This window comes from Oncorhynchus keta, chromosome 30 (genome assembly GCF_023373465.1).
Source record: "Oncorhynchus keta strain PuntledgeMale-10-30-2019 chromosome 30, Oket_V2, whole genome shotgun sequence".
Lineage (NCBI taxonomy): Eukaryota > Metazoa > Chordata > Actinopteri > Salmoniformes > Salmonidae > Oncorhynchus > Oncorhynchus keta.
In genome coordinates, this window is record NC_068450.1 from 35,213,036 (window position 1) to 35,234,292 (window position 21,257).

The 21,257-nt window shown below is 42.2% G+C and overlaps 2 protein-coding genes across 3 annotated transcripts; both read left to right on the forward strand.

Moving 5' to 3' along the window:
- The first annotated feature begins 861 nt into the window (after positions 1–861).
- On the forward strand, positions 862–13,148 carry LOC118363457 (atlastin-3-like). 2 transcript variants are annotated; one of them, XM_035744339.2, is made up of 14 exons: positions 862–1,027; positions 6,684–6,893; positions 7,715–7,852; positions 8,010–8,114; positions 8,200–8,250; positions 9,539–9,595; positions 9,783–9,875; positions 10,007–10,145; positions 10,227–10,354; positions 10,439–10,495; positions 10,659–10,730; positions 10,847–11,038; positions 11,185–11,424; positions 11,629–13,148. In XM_035744339.2, exons 2-14 carry the CDS (start codon positions 6,690–6,692, stop codon positions 11,686–11,688), a joined length of 1,536 nt encoding a protein of 511 aa, XP_035600232.1. In that variant the 5' UTR covers positions 862–1,027; positions 6,684–6,689; the 3' UTR covers positions 11,689–13,148. The 2 variants fall into 2 exon arrangements, with proteins under 2 accessions (XP_035600232.1, XP_035600233.1); XM_035744340.2 differs by having other exon boundaries at positions 7,718–7,852.
- Positions 13,149–14,061: 913 nt separating this feature from the next.
- Positions 14,062–21,165, forward strand: LOC118363458 (cofilin-2-like). Its single transcript, XM_035744341.2, has 4 exons — positions 14,062–14,228; positions 18,025–18,335; positions 18,470–18,546; positions 20,251–21,165. Exons 1-4 carry the CDS (start codon positions 14,226–14,228, stop codon positions 20,361–20,363), a joined length of 504 nt encoding a protein of 167 aa, XP_035600234.1. The 5' UTR covers positions 14,062–14,225; the 3' UTR covers positions 20,364–21,165.
- The last annotated feature ends 92 nt before the right edge of the window (positions 21,166–21,257 follow it).

Here is a 21,257-nt window from a genome sequence, read left to right on the forward strand (position 1 = left end):
TGTCTTACTTGAACTCTGTGAAGCATTTATTTGGGCTGCAATTTCTGAGGCTGGTAACTCTGGGTCTTCCATTCCTGTGGTGGTCCTCATGAGAGCTAGTTTCATCATAGCGCTTGATGTTTTTTTTGACTGCACTTGAAGAAACTTTCAAAGTTCTTGACATTTTCTGTATTGACTGACCTTCATGTCTTAAAGTAATGATGGACTGTCGTTTATCTTTGCTTATTTGAGCTTTTCTTGCCATAATATGGACTTGGTCTTTTACCAAACAGGGCTATCTTCTGTATACCACATCTACCTTGTCACAACACAACTGATTGGCTCAAACGCATTAAGAAGGAAAGAAATCCCACAAATGAACTTTTAACAAGGCACACCTGTTAATTGAAATGCATTCCAGGTGACTACCTCATGAAGCTGGTTGAGAGAATGACAAGAGTGTGCAAAGCTGTCATCAAGGCAAAGAGTGGCTATTTCAGAGTCAAATATAAAATGTTTTTTATTTGTTTTGCACTTTTTTTTGGTTACTACATGATTCCATATGTGTTATTTCATAGATTTGATGTCTTAACTATTATTCTACAATGTAGAAAATAGAAAAAATTAAGAAAAACCCTGGAATGAATAGGTGTTCTAAAACTTTTGACCGGTAGTCTATATTTTGATTTGTCTGTCAGTAAGTTTAGAGAGCAAGTGTACAAAATGAAATTATAATGTGCTAAACCCATTCATGTCCGTTATGGACATAAATGCGTTTAGCACATACTGTAGATTCCGCATTAGTAGCACTCCATTAAAATCTACCTTAGCCATCAGCACAAGGGTAAGCATGACCGCCTGAAGGATCTTTGTAAATGTAGTTCTATTACTTCATGGCATTGACAAAACCACAAGCCCAACAGGTCAATTCGACTGCGGACGCGGAAGTGAATGAATTCGTAGTTTGAAAAAGTTTTCATGACAGAAGTATTGTTAATTTTCTGACTCATTGCTTGTGCCTGTGAATTCCTCATTCGGGATACCAAAGGTAAAACAGTGCTTTATCTAATAATTTACGACTATTTGGTGAACAGTAAACCGTCGTTTAAAATGGTTAGAAATTCATTTCTGTAAGCTTAGAAAGCTTGGCTAGCTAACAAGCGTACTGTAACGTTAGCTAGTTAAGTTCAGCGTGCGGTACATTACATTTCTTTATACTAACAGCTATCTGAAATATTGTAGTGTGCCCTGTGTACTAGATAGAAAACATGTTGCTATTATAAGTATAACTAATGCTCCAACTTGCTATGGTATGATAGGGCTACACGGTTGCCTGTAAAAATAGTGAATTCTGTTGGGCCTTTTATTTCTAGGTAACGTTAACTAGTTACACAGTTGAAAACCTGTTTTCAGTCATGCATTCCTCGTGTTACTTAGTCTGTGACTCTGCCTGTCTGACTGTCATGGTAGAGAAAATCATGGCATGTCACTTAATTTGCTTTTTGGCAACACATCTTCAGAGCACCTGTCATTGCTGTTGGCTATGTTGCCTGTAACACTTTTAAATTGTGTTTTGAGGACAGTAATTTTATTCTGATTTGAACATGTATAGCAAGGTGTACGATTGATATAGTCTCTAGTTAGAGTAGGTTTAATGTTAGGTGATATTGGCCTGGTTGACTTTTCCCCCTTTAGGTAATTTTAACTTTTTATTTCACCTTTATTTAACCAGGTAGGCTAGTTGAGAACAAGTTCTCATTTACAACAGCGACCTGGCCAAGGATGAAGCAAAGAGGTTCAACACATACAACAACACAGAGTTACACATGGAATAAAACATACAGTAGGAAAAAAAGTCTATATACAGTGTAGAGGTCGACCGATTATGATTCTTCAAAACAGATTATTGGAGGACCAAGAAAAGCCGATACCGATTAATCGGCCCATGTATTTTTTTTTGTATTTTTGTTGTTGTTGTAATAATGACAATTAAAACGATACTGAATGAACACTTATTTTAACTTAATATAATACATCAATCAAATAAATTTAGCCTCAAATAAATAATGAAACGTTCAATTTGGAGACGAAAGTAAAAGTGCAATACGTGCCATGTAAGAAAGCTAACGTTTAAGTTCCTTGCTCAGAACATGAGAACATATAAAAGCTGGTGGTTCCTTTTAACTTGAGTCTTCAATATTCCCAGGTAAGAAGTTTTTATAGAATTATTACAAGACTATTTCTCTCTATACCATTTGTATTTCATATACCTTTGACTTTTGGATGTTCTTATAGGCACTTTAGTATTGCCAGTGTAACAGTATAGCTTCCGTCCCTCTCCTCGCCCCTAACTGGGCTCGAACCTGGAACACATCGACAACAGCGTTACCCATGCAGAGCAAGGGGAATAACGACTCCAAGTCTCAGAGCGAGTGACGTTTGAAACGCCAATAGTGCGCACCCCGCTAACTAGCTAGCCATTTCACATCGGTTACACCAGCCTAATCTCGGGAGTTGATGGGCTTGAATTTTTTTTTTAACCTTTATTTAACTAGGCTAGTAATTTAAGAACAAACTCTTATTTTCAATGACTGCCTATGAACAGTGGGTTAACTGCCTGTTCAGGGGCAGAACGACAGATTTGTATCTTGTCAGCTCGGGGATTTGAACTTGCAACCTTTCGGTTACTAGTCCAATGCTCTAACCACTAGACTACCCTAGTTAACTAGTGATTATGTTTTTTTATATTAGAGAGAGGCATGCGTAGCCGAGTGATCTTAGGGGTCCGGTGAGTAGTGAGACTGGCTGGAGACACTAGCAAGCTAGCAGAAGGGCCTAAGAGGGATGTTGCGACGGAGGAAGTCTGTTATAGCCTCCTCCTGCGGAGCCTCCTCGTCAGTTGTGATGGATTGACAAAATAGGTTTTGTGGCCCACTAAATTCAGCTAAAAGTCCGATATGCTCTAGACAGCTAGCGGGCCACGGCTAGCAGATCGACATTCAGGGGATGTCGCAACGGAGGGGCCAGTTGAATAACCCCCTCGGGCAGATTAAGTCTGTAGTCCAGTTGTGGAGGATCGGCGGGGCTTCGTACCGGCAGTAAAAGGTGTCCAGGTATAGGTATTGTAGCCCAAGAGTGGCTGATGGACCTCTTCAGCTAGCTGGGAGATGGGCCTACCATGGGCTAGCTCCAGGCTAGTTGGTGCTTGCTTCGGGACAGAGACATTAGCCAGGAGTAGAGACTTGGATTGCAGCTAGCTAGCTGCGATGATCCATGTGAAAAGGTTCAGAGCTTGCGGTGGGAATCCGGGGATATGGAGAGAAAATAGGTCCGGTACGCTCTGGTTTGAATCGCGTTGTGCAAACTGGCGAGAGTTTTCCGAGCTAAAGTTTAGCTGATGACCGCTAGCAGTGGTTAGCTGACTACTAGCTAGTAGTTGGGGATTCCGATTCAGAAGTAAAGAAAAATACTTTAGAAAAAATCAGATCCACACCACATTGGGTAAGGCGAGTTACAGGAGATTATTTTGAAGTTGAGGTTCAGAAAAATATATTTTTAAAGATATGCGAAGGAAAAAATATATAAAGTAAATATTCATGGGGACACGACAAAGACGTCTGACTGCTACGCCATCTTAGTTATACAATAATGGTTCTCATCTTGCCGTGGGCATGGGCGACTACTAGCAATGCAACAAAGAGCCTCATTGAGAGGGTTAAAGGAATCTGCAGGGATGTGGAGCATGCACTAGTCGGCAGCTGGGTTGATGCATCACACATTACCTTAGACACAGTCCTGCACAGAGCCCAACATTGTCTAATCATGAAAGCTTATCTGTGTATAAACTATGAATCATTTCTCACTGGGCACTGGGTTCTCCTCAGAAAAAAAAAAACATTTCAACGTTACTGTGCGTTTTATAGGCCTCAGTTTGAGCTTGAATTGTTTATAAAGGGATTATGTAATGGGTAGCCTGACGACACACTCAATTCTTCAGATGCTCTGTCGTTTGCTACATACTTTAGTCTGAGACAGCCGTCATTGAAGTCGTTTATGGTGAGGGGTGTTGTGGGAAAGTCATCAGTGATTGGATCGTCTCTAACCAGTGATTGGATCGTCTCTAACCAGTGTATCAAAGCCAATGACAAGCCCATCGGTTTCTGGACCCATCAGACAGCCCCGAAAATGTGTTTGCGTTCTGTGAAGGGTCGATGATGTACTCTGATCAAGAATTGGCATATTCGAATATGCTGAGCCGAGGGGCAAACGGGCACGGGAACGGGCAAAAGCGATGAGGGAGGAGCAGCAATCTCCACCGCTCAGTCATGTTGTCAACAAGGCAGCATGGTCCAGAAACATCTCTTTTCCATAAAATATGTTTGAATTTTCAATCTCTTTCGCATGTGAAACACAGAATCCTACTTCTTACTCCACGTGCTTAATTACGTCACTTTCGTTTTGAGCCGACTTCGCTGTGGGCTTTGAACAGGGCACCTGGCTCACGCCGGGGTGGTAGCCCAGTTCCAAAACTAATGCAATTAATTTCAACCTGGTGCAAAACACACCTACCTGGGCGCCCGGACCAGTTTAATCGAATCCCTTCACTCATTCCTGGGAAGAAACAAATGTCTGTGGTAGAGGTCGACCGATTATGAATTTTTTTTTTCAACGCCGATACCGATTATTGGCGGGCCCAAAAAAAAGCCGATACTGATTAATCGGACGATTTAAATTATTATTATTATTTTTTAATGTATTTGTAATAATGACAATTACAACAATACTGAATTAACACTTATTTTAACTTAATATAATACATCAATAAAATCAATTTAGCCTCAAGTAGATAATGAAACATGTTTAATTTTGTTTAAATAATGCAAAAACAGTGTTGAAGAAGAACGTAAAAGTGCAATATATGCTATGTAAGAAAGCTAACATTTCAGTTCCTTGCTCAGAACATGAGAACATATGAAATCTGGTGGTTCCTTTTAACATGAGTCTTCAATATTCCCAGGTAAGAAGTTTTAGGTTGTAGTTATTATAGGACTATTTCCCTCTACACCATTTGTATTTCATTAACCTTTGACTATTGGATGTTCTTATAGGCACTTTAATATTGCCAGTGTAACAGTAAAACCTCCGTCCCTCTCCTCGCTCGAACCAGCAACACAACGACAACAGCCACCGCATCGAAGCAGCGTTACCCATGCAGAGCAAGGGGAACATCCACTCCAAGGCTCGGAGCGAGTGAAGTTCGCACGCGATTAGCGCACGCGATTAGCGCACGCGATTAGCGCACGCTAAGTAGCCAGCCATTTCACTTCGGTCACACCAGCCTCATCTCGGGAGTTGATAGGTTTGAAGTCATAAACAGCGCAATGCTTGACGCACAACAAAGAGCTGCTGGCAAAACGCACGAAAGTGCTGTTTGAATGAATGTTTACGCGCCTGCTTCTGCCTACCACCGCTCATTCAGATACTTAGATAGTTGTATGCTTGTATGCTCAGTCAGATTATATGCAACACAGGACACGCTAGATAATATCTAGTAATATCATCAACCATGTGTCGTTAACTAGTGATTATGATTGATTGTGATTGATTGTTTTTTTATAAGATAAGTTTAATGCTAGCAAGCAACTTACCTTGGCTTACTGCATTTGCATAACAGGCTCCTTGTGGAGTCCAACGAGAGAGGCAGGTTGTTATTGCGTTGGACTAGTTAACTGTAAGGTTGCAAGATTGGATCCCCTGAGCTGACAGGTGAAAATCTGTCTTTCTGCCCCTGAACAAGGCAGTTAACCCACCGTTTCTAGGCAGTCATTGAAAATAAGAATGTGTTCTTAACTGACTTGGCTAGTTAAATAAAGATTAAATAAAGGTGTAAAAAAAAATAGGCAAATCTGCGCCCAAATATACCGATTTTAAGATTGTTATGAACTTGAAATCGGCCCTAATTAATCAGCCATTCCGATTAATCGGTCGACCTCTAGTCTGTAGGCGTAGCGTTTAGTCGGAGCAAGGAGTATGGGTAGCCAGGCAATGTAATGGGAAGGAAGTCGCCAAAGTTGTAACACCGATTAGTTATACAGTATTATCAGTTTTGATAATAGCTTGATGTGAGGCCGGCCTAAATCTAACCTACTCTAACATGAAACATTTCACGCCTCAGATTTGCACCATTATTAATGTAAAAATCTTGTGTGTCGGCCTTCCGGGTGGCGCAGTGGTCTAGGGCACTGCATTGCAGTGCTAGCTGTGCCACCAGAGACTCTGTGTTTGAGCCCAGGCTCTGTCGCAGCCGGCCGCGACCGGGAGGTCCATGGGGCGACGCACAATTGGCTTAGCGTCGTCCGGGTTAGGGAGGGTTTGTCCGGTAGGGATATCCTTGTCTCATCGCGGGCCAGGCGCAGTGCACGCTAACCAGGTCGCCAGGTGCACAGTGTTTCCTCCGACACATTGGTGCGGCTGGCTTCCGGGTTGGATGCGCGCTGTGTTAAGAAGCAGTGCAGCTTGGTTGGTTGTATTTCGGATGGACATGGCTTTCGACCTTCGTCTCTCCCAAGCCTGTACGGGAGTTGTAGAGATGAGACAAGATAGTAACTGCTAACAATTGGATACCACGAAAAATAATTGGATACCATGAAAAGGGGGTCAAATTTAAAGAATTAAAAACATGTTGTGTGTCTCTTCACCCACAGGGAACGATGGGGAGTGAGCCAGGCCCGGTCCAGATTGTGACAGTTTGCAAGGAGGATCACTCCTTTGCCTTGGACACAGAGGCTCTGGGACGGGTTCTGCTGGCACCGGAGGTCCGGGACAAACATGTGGTGGTGCTCTCAGTGGCTGGGGCCTTCCGGAAAGGCAAGAGCTTCATTCTGGACTTCATGCTCCGCTACATGTACAGGAAGGTCAGTGTTTCTGAAATTAGAACATAAACACCCATGGTCCTAAGCTTCATTCAAAGTTCAATATTTCATACATCCAGGTAACTGTATGTATGTGAGATGTGTGTTATACCTGTGCTCCTTGTACCCTCCATGCCTGTTAGACTGTCTGTTACTATCTGATGGCTCTATATTCCTGCAGACATACAGTTAATGCCAAAATAAAGGAAGCACTGGAGTAAATGAGGAATACAAAGTATATTGAAAGCAGGTGCTTCCACACAGGTGTGGTTCCTGAGTTAATTAAGCAATTAATATCCCATCATGCTTCGGGTAATGTCTAAAAAGGCTTTGCAGGCCATTATTTTGGCTACCATGGCTATGTCCCCATAGGCTGACAATGCCCCCATACACAGGGCACGAGTGTTCATTAAATGGTTTGATGAGCATGAAAACGATGTAAACCATATGCCCTAGGCCGTCTCGGTCACCAGATCTCAACCCAATTGAACACTTATGGGAGATTCTGGAGCGGCACCTGAGACCGGGTTTTCCACCACCAACAAAACACCAAATTATGGAATTGTCTTGTGGAAGATTAGTGTTGCATTGTCCCTCCAATAGAGTTCCAGACACTTGTAGAATCTATGTCAAGCTGCATTGACTCAGTTCTGGCTCGTTGTGGCCCAATGCTCTTTTAAGACACTTTATGTTGGTGTTTCCTTTATTTACAGTTACCTGTATCTCTCCTTGTGACCTGAATTGTTTCATGATGTCAGACTTATTCCCAGGGCTGCTGCCAAGTCAGACCAGTCAGTAATGTGTAGTGGCGTCTGTTCCTCCAGAAGCATGGTGAGGAATGGCTGGGCCAGGACGATGAGCCCCTGACTGGGTTCAAATGGAGGGGGGGCTCAGAGCCAGAGACCACCGGCATCCAGCTGTGGAGTGAGGTCTTCCTGGTGGAGAAGAGTGATGGAACAGAGGTACTGACTCCATCATTCTAAACAATGCGCTTAGGAATGATTCTGCCATTGTGCTAGAAAGTTGTTTGGGCACTGGAACTGAAAAGTGTGCAAAGTGTAATGTTTATGTTGGTGTTATGTATTTGATTGATGGTTGGATTGATTTCTGCCCTCTAAGGTGGCAGTATTACTGATGGACACCCAGGGTGCATTTGATAACCAGTCAACTGTGAAGGATTGTGCCACAATCTTTGCCCTCAGCACCATGACCAGCTCAATACAGGTGATCTGCTGTGCACTCATGTTATTTGTTATAATTGATGTCAATGTTTGTAATATGGTTGTGATTGTTTGTGTCTCTCTTCCAGATCTACAACCTCTCACAGAACATTCAGGAAGATGATCTGCAGCAGTTGCAGGTCAGTCTTCCTCAGCAGCAGCATGTGTGCCTGGCTAAAGCGACACTCTGGCTGACTCCAGTCTGTGGAGGCACTTTGATGTTGTTGGCATGATGCGTTGATTATGAAGGGGACTACTTTTACAGTGGTTGATTCTTTGTCTCTCTCGCTGAAACCCACATACTGGGCGCTAAAACTACTTTTAACATTGGACAACAGGGAATCCAGACCAACAGTGTGTGCCTTGTTATCAAATTATATTTGTCACATACACATGTTTAGCAGATGCTATTGCAGGTGTAGCGAAATAATTGTTAGTATTTAGGAGCTCGAAGCAGAGCTGCCCTATCTGTCGCCGACATCTTGCTGCGTGGTCTGGTGTTGGCCAGGCTAGCATCATGTTCCACAGCTGGATCTTATAAAGAAGCTATCCTTTTTCCTTTCTGTGCCCCCAAATCTTTAGATGTACTGGTAAAGTCACCCGGTTGTTTGCTAGTTAATGAGGTAACATGACTGAACAAGATGTACTGGTAAAGTAACCATATTGTTAGCTAGCTTGCTAATTAGTTAACATGACTAAACCAGGTGTAAACAAATGCCTGTGACATGGTTTATGAACATGGTCTAAAAACAAAAGTTTTGGGTCCACCAGCCACGTTGGCAAGTAAATGTCCACAACAATGCTTAAATCACATCAGGATAACACTTTTGGTGTTTGGAGGGTATAGTTGCCCTTTTTAATTGCAATTGTGCACCTCAAGAGACTGGTGTTTGGCTGGCAGTGTTCCTGTACATCTGAAAAAGCAGAGTTTGTATACCAAAAGACCACCTAACTGATACAAATCATCACGATATCGTATAATTTTGCCAGATAAGCCTACTTTGCAGTTAACATTTAATTTATAAAGTTTTATGGGAAAGCATTTAGAAACGACTGTTTCGACATCACTAACTGGCTACACAAAGTGTATGCACAGGCATTCTCACTTCAGAAAGTTGCAAGAAGTACAAATCACTGCATTTTCTTCACTGTAGTAAAATAATATATAATTTCAACAATTATTAAATGGGTGATTTATATTTTTTTTCATGGTCGTACTGGTGCTCCCAAAATAAAATGTCAGGTCGCACAGCAAAATACCGACCAAAATGGTTGCACTTTAGAGCCCTTCATGAAGGCCACATTATTTACAGTATCTGTTTCTAATAGCAATTGCAGTACCTCAAGTTAATTTAGCCATTTTTATATATACATTATTATTTTTTTGTGCATAATTAATTACACCCTGTGTGTTCTGTCTTCCTCCAGCTATTCACAGAGTATGGTCGCCTTGCCATGGATGAAATCTATCTGAAGCCCTTTCAGGCATGTGAACCAAAAGTCTTGTAAATATCAAGAAAATGTTCATTGATCATTTAGGATCTAGACCAATTAACTTGAAGTGCATTTTGACCTTACTCGCAGGCACTTTTTATGGTATAATGTTTTCTAACTTAAAGTGCCTTATTTTTACCATACTGTGGTCTCTTTCTATTCTCCCTTTTTCCCACAGTCCCTGATGTTCCTAATCAGGGATTGGAGCTTTCCCTATGAGTATAAATATGGGCTCAACGGAGGCAGAGAGTTCCTGGAAAAACGTCTACAGGTACTAGTCCCTTTTCAGGGTACAAATTCAAGTGGTTTTTGTTGCTTTGCACTGTCTAAGATACAATAGTAAATTCAACCAGGTTCAGTTATGCATTGGTGATGGTAACCAGTATGTGTGATGTTGTGCAGGTGAAGGAGACCCAGCATGAGGAACTACAGACAGTGAGGGAACATATTCATTCCTGCTTCACCTCCATCAACTGTTTCCTGCTACCACATCCTGGGTTGAAGGTGGCCACCAGCCCCGCTTTCAAAGGCCAGCTTAGTGGTATGGCTGCCCCCTTGTTCATCTTATTAATCCACCTAATGATAACCAATTAACTTGATCTGATTCAACCCTATGTCTCAGATGTGGCTCCCGAGTTTAAAAAGGAGCTTCGCAACCTCATCGCCACACTGCTACACCCTAACTGCCTAGCTGAGAAAGAGATCAACGGCAACAAAGTCACCTGCAGGGGCCTGCTGGAGTTCTTCAAGGTGAGACTGCGTTCAGCCCTCTGAGGTTCTTGCCAGGTTTGTATCATTATGTCATGTTTGACAGTGTAATGTTTGTGATTACAGGCATACATCAAGATCTACCAAGGTGAAGACTTGCCACACCCGAAGTCTATGCTGCAGGTACACACCCATTAACCACTTAGGTTTTCCACTTTGAGTGTAAAGTAATATTCCACTGTATTGCTCAACAGAGGAATATAATGCTAATATTGAGGATGTTCATAAGTCTTGAGGTGTTCTTGAATGTCACTAGTCCACTGCCACTAAATGTCTCTCTCACAAGGCCACAGCAGAGGCCAACAACTTGGCAGCCGTGGCAGGAGCCAAAGACCAGTATTACAAGAACATGGAGAAGGTGGGTTTCTAACGTTGACAAAGAAAGTGTATTTTTTCTGATAGAACAATTCCTCTTAACACTCATACGATCTCACCTTCCATTCTCTTTTCCTCTCTCCCGCTTTTGTCCTGAAGGTTTGTGGGGGAGACCTTCCCTATGTGGCTCCTGCCTCTCTGGAGGAGAAGCACCACTTCTTCCTCCAGGAGTCCCTCCATGTCTTCTCCTCCACCAAGAAGATGGGAGGGCAGGAGTTCTGCGACCGCTACCGAGACCAGCTTGAGGCCGAGCTGGTAGAACTGTGGCAGTCTTTCAGCAAGCACAATGAGGTAAGAGTCACACCAGATACATTTTTGTCAGTAAAAACATGGTATTTTCCATTTTAAATTCACTGATGATAAATTCAAGGTAGAATTATTTAAATCAACAGATCAACATTATAATTAATAGGATTTTCTTTTATTTCTCTTTAAAGTCAAAGAATGTCTTCAGTGCTTTCCGGACGCCCGCAGTGCTTTTTGTCCTTGTGTGCTTCCTGTACGTGCTGTCAGGGCTGTTGCTCTTCATCGGCCTGGCTACAATTGCTTTGATATGTGACTGTGTCTTGGGCCTGGCCATGGTCGCCATGCTCACCTGGAGCTTCATACGCTATTCGGGAAAATACCGGGGGCTGGGGGGAGCCATCGACCAGACAGCAGATGTCATACTGCAACAGGTGAACACATCTCTATCTTCTGAATTGTGTGTGTGGGACGATCACATTTGGTGTACAGTTTGCAGTTGGATTGTAAAAAAACTAAGCATAGTTATTGTTTGTAAACTTTTGTAAGAATCTACATTTTCCCCCTTAGAAGTAGTTCAAGTACCCCTGTTTACAGTTTTTATTTAATGCAATTTAATCATGTCCTTTTTCTTTCAGGCCACTGTGGTATTGAACAAGTCGAGGCCAGCGTTGGCTGAGATGAGGAAATCCAGCTAGATGGCCTTGACCCTATTTATCTTAATGCAATACAACATGCACACAACACAAGCACACATCCCAGCACTAAAGCCTTACCATGCTACCCAATGGAACCAACATATGATTATAATGGCAGTGGGAGGTCAACATGATGCACATTCACCAGCTTCTTTTCAATCGCACAATTTTACTCTACATACAAAGGTTATATCAGTGTCTATCTACATAAAGATTAGACTACAGTCTTACAGAGTATCTGGGGCAAGGTGCATTCTCAGACCCATGGGGTTGTTTATTCCCCTGGACCTGTTTTTAACATTGACTGACACTGCCATTCTCACACACTTCCCCTCATTTATATAGACAACCCAGTGATGTTTACGTAGAAACACTAGACCCAAGTATTGTATTATTGGACATGCCATGGATTTGAATGCATCATAATCTACGTATCCTTTGTGACCAATGCTTAGTAATAGGAGGCTGGCCAGGGTGGTTTTAAGTCATGTTAGACTTAAGCAGTGTATCCTCCTGATGCAATTTACCTATGCTATGCTGTGCTGTAATGGGGTATACCAGTTATACATGTAGCCAGATCTTTTTGACTTAATGCTGGTCTCTTTATACCGCTCTGTGGCCTTGTGCACATATCTTCCCATTCCCAGTTTTGCATTATGCACCTTATTTGCATCCCCTTTATCCATGTCAGAGATTCCTTGTACTGCTTTCTCTTCTTTCTTGATACCACGATTGGTGACTCTAAAACACAAGCCCACTTTAGAGGCAGTGCAAGTGCTGATGCATTCCACTGTTATCTTTTAATTTTTAGACTGCTTCACTGCTTGTAACATGACCAAAATGTTTTACGGTTCTGAACTTGGAAGGTTGGTTAAGAGATGTTAGTTGCACTTACTGAGAAATAAATGCACCAAAGATGTTATATGTAAGATTTTTCAATACAGAGGATTGCTTGAAAGGAGATTGTGATAATTTCGAATTTCTGGGAACTGTTTTCTTAACTGTTTTGTGTGTAAGCAGGTGATGGGTATTGTGAGGTGGTTCAGTGACCTGTCAGCCAAAGAACTACTTATAAACATAGTGGTACAATAAAAGGCAAGAGACCTCTTCCTCAGAATCCAGATAAATCAACATAGTTCTAGAAGTTCCATTGGCTCTGACATTCCTTTTGCACATTCCATATCTATGTTCCATTGTTGAGGAGGCTACTATTGGAGGGATTTTTCCGCAATTACTATTGCACCCGCCCTCCTCTCTGTACAATTACATTTGAACTCATTCCACAAATAAAAAAATGTATTACAGTAGATGCATGAAATTCATGTTTTTTAAAATTAATTTCTTCCTTTTTGTTTTAATCTTTTGCAATGGTATTTTGTTGGGCCTTGGTTACTGAAATGTTTTAATTTTTTAAGATAAAGTCATGCTTAAGCCAAATAAAATGCATAAGACCTGTGTAAGCTTGGTTGAGTTCTTGATTGGTTAATCACATATACCGATTTAACTTTGTCATGCCAAAAATTTTGTTTTTTAAAAATTGATTCTGGTCTTTTGTGGAGAGGGTGTCAATATTGAACGGATAAAGGGAAGGACAAAATTAACGATAGCAATAGATTGCGATCTTTATACTTTCTATAAAAAAATACCGTTAATCATGCTAGTCTTCAGATAACTGGAATAGGAAAAATACGTTTGGTGTTCAGTCTTGAAATGGTAATGAGGATGAATCAATCACCCATTAATGTTAGTTGGTATCAAGCAGGATTATTTAAATTATTCATAATTTCGGACAGGTTTTAGGGCTGTACACTGCTTAGTTGGCTCGTCATCCATTCATATTCCAGCGTCAGAACAGTTCCCTCGTTTTATTTTGACCTTGTTCCTCCTACTTTCCCCTCCTTGCTGTCATTCTCCTTTCTGTACTGCACAATGCTGCTCCCACTAACAGTGCGTATAATGCGTAGTGAAATGTGCTAAAGCGAAAATCATGTCCTTGTTTCCTTATATGGTGATCGGCGTCGCGGGCCGCCTTGTTGAACCGAGGCGCGTGCACTGCTGTCGCCACCATTCGCTTCCATATTTGGAAGTGAGTTCAACAAACCTTATACAGGGGGCGAGGCGAGACCGAATACTTTGCTATTATGGATTCTACACTATGAAATATTATTCTCGTGTCTGAATAGTCCGTAGTACTATATTATTCACACATAATCTCTGTGTTGCAGGGAGCATGTTTTCCCAAAGTTTTTTTCTGATGTCAGTGCCTTAGCTCGGGCATAAAAGTAACCAAATGTTATGTTTTATTTTGACAAACATGAAACGTTATACAGAAGGGTTTAGAACTTCTATTCCCACCATGCTCTACGTTAAATCTCATGACCATTTTTTCATGGAGATGCTCGCGCTCCCCACCCCATCATCAAGCACGCGCAGTTTAGCGCGTCCACGTGGTGTATCAAGTGTGTGCGAGACATTACAGACGCTGCAACACAGCTCATTCAATTTCTATCCAGACGCCGACCAATTCAGAGACAGCTATGGTACGTTTCCATTTAACAACTAGCTACCTCTGTGGCATATAATTTCAAATATATTGTCATTGGGGTGTGTCTCGTCTTAAAGAAATGTATTTTAGCTCATGAACAGCGAGTTAATTTTGAGATGAACTCTACAGTATCAGATTTTCCCAGTCGGGTCAGCTGTGAGTGACTTCAATCCTGCGGTGTTCAGGAACGTTTGCTAGCTGGATGTTAAATCTTGGATGGTATTACATTTTTAAAATGCTTTAAATCATACAGGTGACTAGCCTTTCCTCGAAAGTTTGTTTTATCCAGGCGTATGCTCGTCTCCTCTTGCCGTTTTAATCGCCTAGTGTAGAAAGAAAACGACCCCAAAACAACTGGCGCCATTTCCTTCCTCCCAATGCTTCACTAAGTAAGGCCTAATGCCTAGTATAGCACTTCGAGTTTCAAGTAGCAGCCTATTCCATCCGCATATGTATATGCTATCAAGTTAGCTAGTTAGTACTGCCGGGTGCTATTCCTCCCCGCGAATTTACCAGCTGGCTAAGTAACTGTATCTGGCTTTGTATTCGCCGGTGCTAACAGCTAAGTTAGCATGGCTAACGGTGTGCATTTTCTGTGCATGCGCATACCGTAGCTACGTTAGCCATTTAGGAAGCTAGGTAATTTGATTTACACATCCTTTGTCTTGGTCCGCATGAGCCCCATGATTTTTAACTATCGTGCGCAGGTGCCATGCCAATTGACTAACGTTAGCTTTAATTATAGCACTTAGCGTTAGCTAAATTTGCAGCGGGAAAATAATCGAGTTTGCCTGGTATTTAAGTCATCGTTTTGCCTGTATATAGTGCACATGTGCGACCACTGCATTCATGGCCCCACCCTGGTTTTTGGTGCAAAGAGCATTTTTGCACAACTAGCCATTAAATGTGTGCCCAGAGTAGTTTAATTTAGTGATGGTATAACAAAATCAGACCAAGGTTCCGCGAGCAATTTTTTCACAACGGTGACACCCCTATCAATAGCTAAAGGTTTTGCATGTGGGCCTTTTGTCGCTGGCAAGTGTTGCGCACGACGTCCTTCCTGGTTTCGACGCATTAAGTTTTGACAAGTGGTGCGTCAGAAAGAAACGCACGAGATGCTTGTGAACGACCAAATATAGCTACTGTAGCCTACTACTCAAACAATTCGTCGTAGATGTTCGTGTAAAACGGCTAGGTTGGCTTAACCCTGATAACATTTGCGGAATTATCAATATCGTGCTTGGACGGAAGTGCGCATTCCAGTTTCTATTGTCATTGCGTTACACATTAGATTCAATTGAATGAAAGGTTATAAAAATTCAAAATGTTTTTTTTGGGGGGTGGGGGATCTCGATTTACATTCAATTTACTCGACTGATTAGAGCTATCCTATTTTCCCACTAGCTATTCATTTGTGAGGCCTTTATCATGTACCATTCTTGATCATATGAATAATGTATTACAACATGACATCAATGTGTTGGTTGTATTGTATATAATGAATGAATGAATGGTTACTGTTGAACACGATGGGCATCTGATTCCTGCTGGGTGCAAGGGCTTGGCTGAGGGAAGTGCTGGTTCAGTCATGAAAAGGCCCAGCCACAGTAGTCTTCAGTGCCCTATGGGTGCGATTGGACAGCTGCAGGGAATAACAAACTAAAATTATTTGTTCATTACAGCTACTTGACGTATTTTGTTTTCATTTCATGTTAAGTGAATTGGAATAAGAACGTATTGAGATTTTTTGCAACAGAATCTTGTTCTGACTTGGGGCCCAATGTCGGGCCACTGATACTTTTCAGCTGGCCTTTTCATAAGTCTTACTATGAATTAAACACCTTCTCGCAAAGCAGAGGTTGTTGATTCTGTTCGCCACACGTCTTTAGTGTCACACCTGATGTGAACACAATTACACTAGCGCTTCATTAACATCAACACTGGAGACAGACTGGTGTGGGTTAGGTGGAAGTGCAGCAGAAGTGAAGATTAGTCTCCAGAGCTACCTATGGGTTTGCAGTCAGGAACCTGACATGGCTGTGTCTTTTATCCTGTGACGTTACTTGAACCATTTGAGATTTCTGGGTATTTTATGGTAGGAAGAAAGGGATATCTGTTGCTCAGAGAATGTTTTCTGCATGGAGGAACTAAAAGGGTATAATCTTCACTGGCTCATGGTATTGGTCTTTTCAAACAGGCATCCCCAGTCACCGCTCTAGTCTGTGTCGTGACTTGCTGCAGTGTGAAGAAACATGCATTGTCTGAAGAGCTCTCAGAATGGTAACAGGAGTTCTCATTGTTTTTGGAAGATGGCAGGATTTAGTGAAGATGAATGGCAATTGGCTGCTGTTTGCAAACACTGGCCTCTTCACCCTCTGTATGAGGCCCCTGCCCTTCCTAGAGTAAATGAATGCCCTGGCAACTCTTTATAATTCTTTGGCAGTCATTTCCCTCCTGTTCGGACGTCACTAATCCAAACGTGTCCAAACTCTCTGGGCTCATCACTAGATGATTACATCCTGAGCCCAATGTTGTTTCTCTCACACAGGCCCTTGCCATCCACACATCCAGAGAAAACATGCCCACACCCTTCACACACACATTCCTTCAAACTGGGTCACTACACAGTGGCAGGGCTCTGGACAATATGAAGCAACTCTCAGACCAGGAGTGCCATTTTTAACGAAGGCTTACTCTGGCTGTATGGATCTGGCTTTGCCTGAGGAAAGGAATACCTAGTCTACGTGATTTAGCAGAAGGTGGGGTGACAGGATTGGCCAAAACCTGCCAGACGGGGCGGGATGGTACAGCAAGCCTTTTGACAGTTGGTCACATCCTCTGCCCGGTTCCTACATGGGTTGTGATTCCTGTTGGGTAAAATGTCCTAATGGAAATCAGAAGACCTGCAAGGTTTATAGGGCTGTTGTGACTCAGGGATGTGGTCTGTTATTATGTTATTTTCCCACAGAGGATCCATTGTCTGAGACCGACCCATACATTCTAAGGCTTGATTCCTTTCCCAGTATTCACTCGCATGGTTACTTTACAGCAGTTTCTTACCTGGCATGGTTATCTTGAGTGCTGTAAACTTTTAGTTTTATAGGAGGGGGACCCCCCCCTCCCCCCCTTTGAGATGCTTCAAAGCCACACCTGTCACTGGCCCTTATCAGGCAGTGGCAAACTACCAATACACACCTATTACTCATCAGGAATTTTGGTGTGGGGAAAGGTTCAAAAAGCCCTCTGCTTTTTCTAAATGCCACTCCTGAGTCACGCTGTACATCATGCTGTTATGGCCAATGCTATGGATGGTGACTCGCAAAGTCCCCATTATCTTGAATGATCATGTGGGCAGCGGTCATAGAAACAGGATTGCCGTCTTGCTCATGGTGTCCCCCACCCATTGGACTAATGGCCATTCGTTCATCACTGCAAGTCATTGTGCTGCTACCTCCCTCTCGATTGCTTTTATCAGCTTTCCTTGAAGGGCCAATTCCTGCAGTATGGCAAGTCTCAGGCCCCCTTCCAATTTCTTCTGTGTTTTCTGTCCTGTCATTCTGTGCTGGTCATTAGGACTGGATAACCTCCATTGCTGCATAAATAAGACACCTCCTTAGAAATGGCGCTGGAGTTTTAGTTTTGTAATCAGTCGGTACTGATTGAATTGAATAGTTCATGAAGCCTGGGTTGCTGTAGACCACTCAGCGTTTTTTTAAATGTATTTCTTTTTATTTTTTTGTCCCTCATCCCTCGGAAGCATATGATCGTAATCTCTGTCTGTCTCTGCGCAGGCTTCCGGGGTGACAGTGACAGATGACGTTATCACAGTCTTCAACGAGATGAAAGTGCGCAAGTTGCAGGCAAACGAGGATGAGAAGAAGAAGAGGAAGAAGGCAGTGCTGTTCTGCCTTAGTGAGGACAAGAAGCACATCATCCTGGAGGAGGGTCAGGAGATCCTGACAGGAGATGTGGGTGTCACCGTCCAGGACCCCTACCTGCACTTCGTCAAGATGCTGCCCCCAGATGACTGCCGTTACGCCCTCTATGACGCCACCTATGAGACCAAGGAGACCAAGAAAGAGGACCTGGTCTTCATCTTCTGGTAAGGGAAGCTTGGCTCGACTGGGGGGGGCCCATCACTCTACATTTTCTAGTATGGTGTCACTTGTTGAATGTTAAAATCACTTGGTTTCTACACTCGGGATACAAGTTAAACCATTTCCCCCACCCCGGCAGGGCCCCAGATGGTGCTCCCCTGAAGAGCAAGATGATCTACGCCAGCTCAAAAGATGCCATCAAGAAGAAGTTCACAGGTGAGGCGCAGATAGGAAACCTATTGGGCTCTGGGCTCTCTTCAAATTAAATGCCATCTCCTTGCTTAAGCTTCCAGCTTTGTGATTGGAATGCATACATTTTTTTAGGGTTTTATATGCAGCGGTTCATTTAGAAGGGATGTAAATACAGCGATTTTGCTTTTATTAAAAAAGGTAAAGATGCCACCCAGTGCTCACTATCACCCTCTATCTTTGATAAACACTGATCTTAAACTATTTTCTAAAATTGTAGTCAACTCACTTAACCAAATTGGTGCATCCCGACCAAGGCAGGTTTGTTAAACATTTATCCTCAGATAACCGCCGTCTTTTGCGTGCATGCTTCGTCAGAAACCAATGCTCCTTGGGCAGTTATTTTTCTCGACACAGTAACAGTTGATAGCCTGGTCAGACTTTTGGTCAGTTTTGGTACATATGGGAATTGGCTCCAATATGATTAAGACTATATGCCTATCCCTTAGCCATAATAACAGGCAATACCTTCTGTTTCCATTCAGAATAACTAGAAGTAGCAGGCACGGTCGATCCCATCTCACCTCTGCTATTTTTGTCTGTGGAGCCCCTGGCCCAGGCAATTTGACAATCAAAAGAAATTACACCAACATCTTGCAATTCTACGGATCACGTCATCTCATTATACGCTGACGATATCTTACTCTATCTGGACAATGTATCTCAATCTCTCCCAAAGGCTTTGAAGATCATAGACAAATTCGGTGTCATCTGAAGTTGCAGTACAAAGTTAATCTAACCAAATAAGCCCTACTGCCTCGACCCCAATGGAGTTCTCCATGATTTATGGAATCCCAATTTTCTCCCATTTTCAATATTTGGGAGTATTTCCATTGTCAGACTTTAACGGAAAGCTCAAACAATTCAGTCCAACCTCCAATGGAGCAATATCCCTGTTGCTTTGACAATCCGAATATCTATTGTTAGAATTAATATTGCCATGGCTGAATTTCTATAGTTCAATGTGTCCCATCTCTCCCCCTTTTGGCTATTTGTATAAAATCCATAGTGCAATCTCAATGTATATGGCAAGGTAAGCGAGGCCAGATAAAATATAAAATTAACACTGTTGCACAGGGAAAGGCGTAGAACTATCCGTACCAAACTTTAAATTGTACTTCCAGGCACCAACATTTCATCCCATCCTAAATTGGTTTAGACATGATTCCGTCGCGCTCTGGCTTGAGTATAGAGATACATATGGTGTCTCCTATTGCCCTGGAAGAGGTGGTCTTCACTGATATGTCCCTTGAATAATTTAAACTATGCTTTGATCCTATTATTGCGCACCCAATTTTCTATTTGGCGTCAACATTGAAATACAGTAACTGGGATTCAACATGTCATGGCCGTACTATAATATTTCACAATACCCTGTAATACCCCCCCCAATGGTCTACATGTGGAATCTGTACCCTTACTGATATCATTGTCGGAAATGGTTTGATAACATTACCAGGCAACTCCATTTTTCTATGTTTATGACTTTGGTCAGCTATGGTGTGTGCAAGTCCATATTAGGAAGGTATTCCTAATTGTTCTTATACTCGATGTGTGTTGACTGTATGATCTGAACCCTTTACGGGGGGGATTTCTTTACTCATAAAATGTTTGTCAAAAACTATGCTGTGTCTAATGTGATGCTACATTTCCCCTCTGATTTTATTTTAGGTATCAAACACGAGTGGCAAGTGAACGGTTTGGAAGACATCAAGGATCGACGCACCCTTGCAGACAAGCTCGGCGGCTCATCGGTAGTCACCCTGGAAGGAAGCCCTATATAAATCTAGCCCCGGGCTTCAACTGAAGCCAAACACATCTGAGGGGTTTGGCTGTTCATTCCAATATGGTTGGGAGGGGTGACGCAGGACCAGGATCATTTGTGGGACTGTTGGGGGGGTGGGGTGGGGGGACAGTTTTCAAATTCCATAACTGCAGGCTTTCATTCCACTTCACACAACACAATGAAAATGAACAAAATACACACAAAAAGGGGAAAAAAGCTATAAAATTAAATATAAAAAAAAATACAAAATTGAAGGATTATGAAGACTAAATACACAATGTAAATGTTTGAGGACAGGGTTTTGTTCTCTCTGGATTCCATTAGAATGACGATCGCAGAGAAAGGGACCGGCAACAACTCCACAATTCCAACTATTGAATCTTCCAAGATATTATACTACTACCTTTTTTGCCTAACCTCTAGTTAAGTTTTCCAAGTGTGTGTAGCTGAGACTAGGTGTAGTACAAAACCATTTATTCTTGATTGCACAGGATTCATCAACCTATTCCAGGGGAACACATTTGCTTTAATTTTATTTATTTTTTTACATGCAAATTCCAGAAATGTTCACGTGATTAGTTATTTCCAGTTCTGAGTAAAAACAACATGGTATTGATGTAATAATTTAACACATTCCTCAAACAGGATCTGGTAGGGTTAGAATTCTGAATTGGGTCATGTGACGATAACATGGGGGAGATTTATTTGAAGAGCCTGTGTTCAGAACTTGGACTGGTATTGAATTGGTGGATGTTTTGTATGGTCTCCTTGTCTCTAATAAAAAGGCACTAAATGAGTAACCTTTTACTGCATTTTGTTTGTCTAGTGATTAAATAGTGGCAAGCTAATACTGTTGATAAGTCGCTCTGGATAAGAGCGTCTGCTAAATGAC

What these genes read in the sequence shown, in the direction of transcription:
- LOC118363458 (XM_035744341.2), top strand. An exon ending in GACCTGGTCTTCATCTTCTG is followed by an intron (nt 18,336 to 18,469) that starts GTAAGGGAAGCT and finishes CCACCCCGGCAG; the next exon opens with GGCCCCAGATGGTGCTCCCC. An exon ending in CATCAAGAAGAAGTTCACAG is followed by an intron (nt 18,547 to 20,250) that starts GTGAGGCGCAGA and finishes ATTTTATTTTAG; the next exon opens with GTATCAAACACGAGTGGCAA.
- LOC118363457 (XM_035744339.2), top strand. Translation starts at nt 6,690, where the DNA reads ATGGGGAGTGAGCCAGGCCCGGTCCAGATTGTGACAGTTTGCAAGGAG. An exon ending in TCCGCTACATGTACAGGAAG is followed by an intron (nt 6,894 to 7,714) that starts GTCAGTGTTTCT and finishes CTGTTCCTCCAG; the next exon opens with AAGCATGGTGAGGAATGGCT. An exon ending in TTTCAAAGGCCAGCTTAGTG is followed by an intron (nt 10,146 to 10,226) that starts GTATGGCTGCCC and finishes CCTATGTCTCAG; the next exon opens with ATGTGGCTCCCGAGTTTAAA.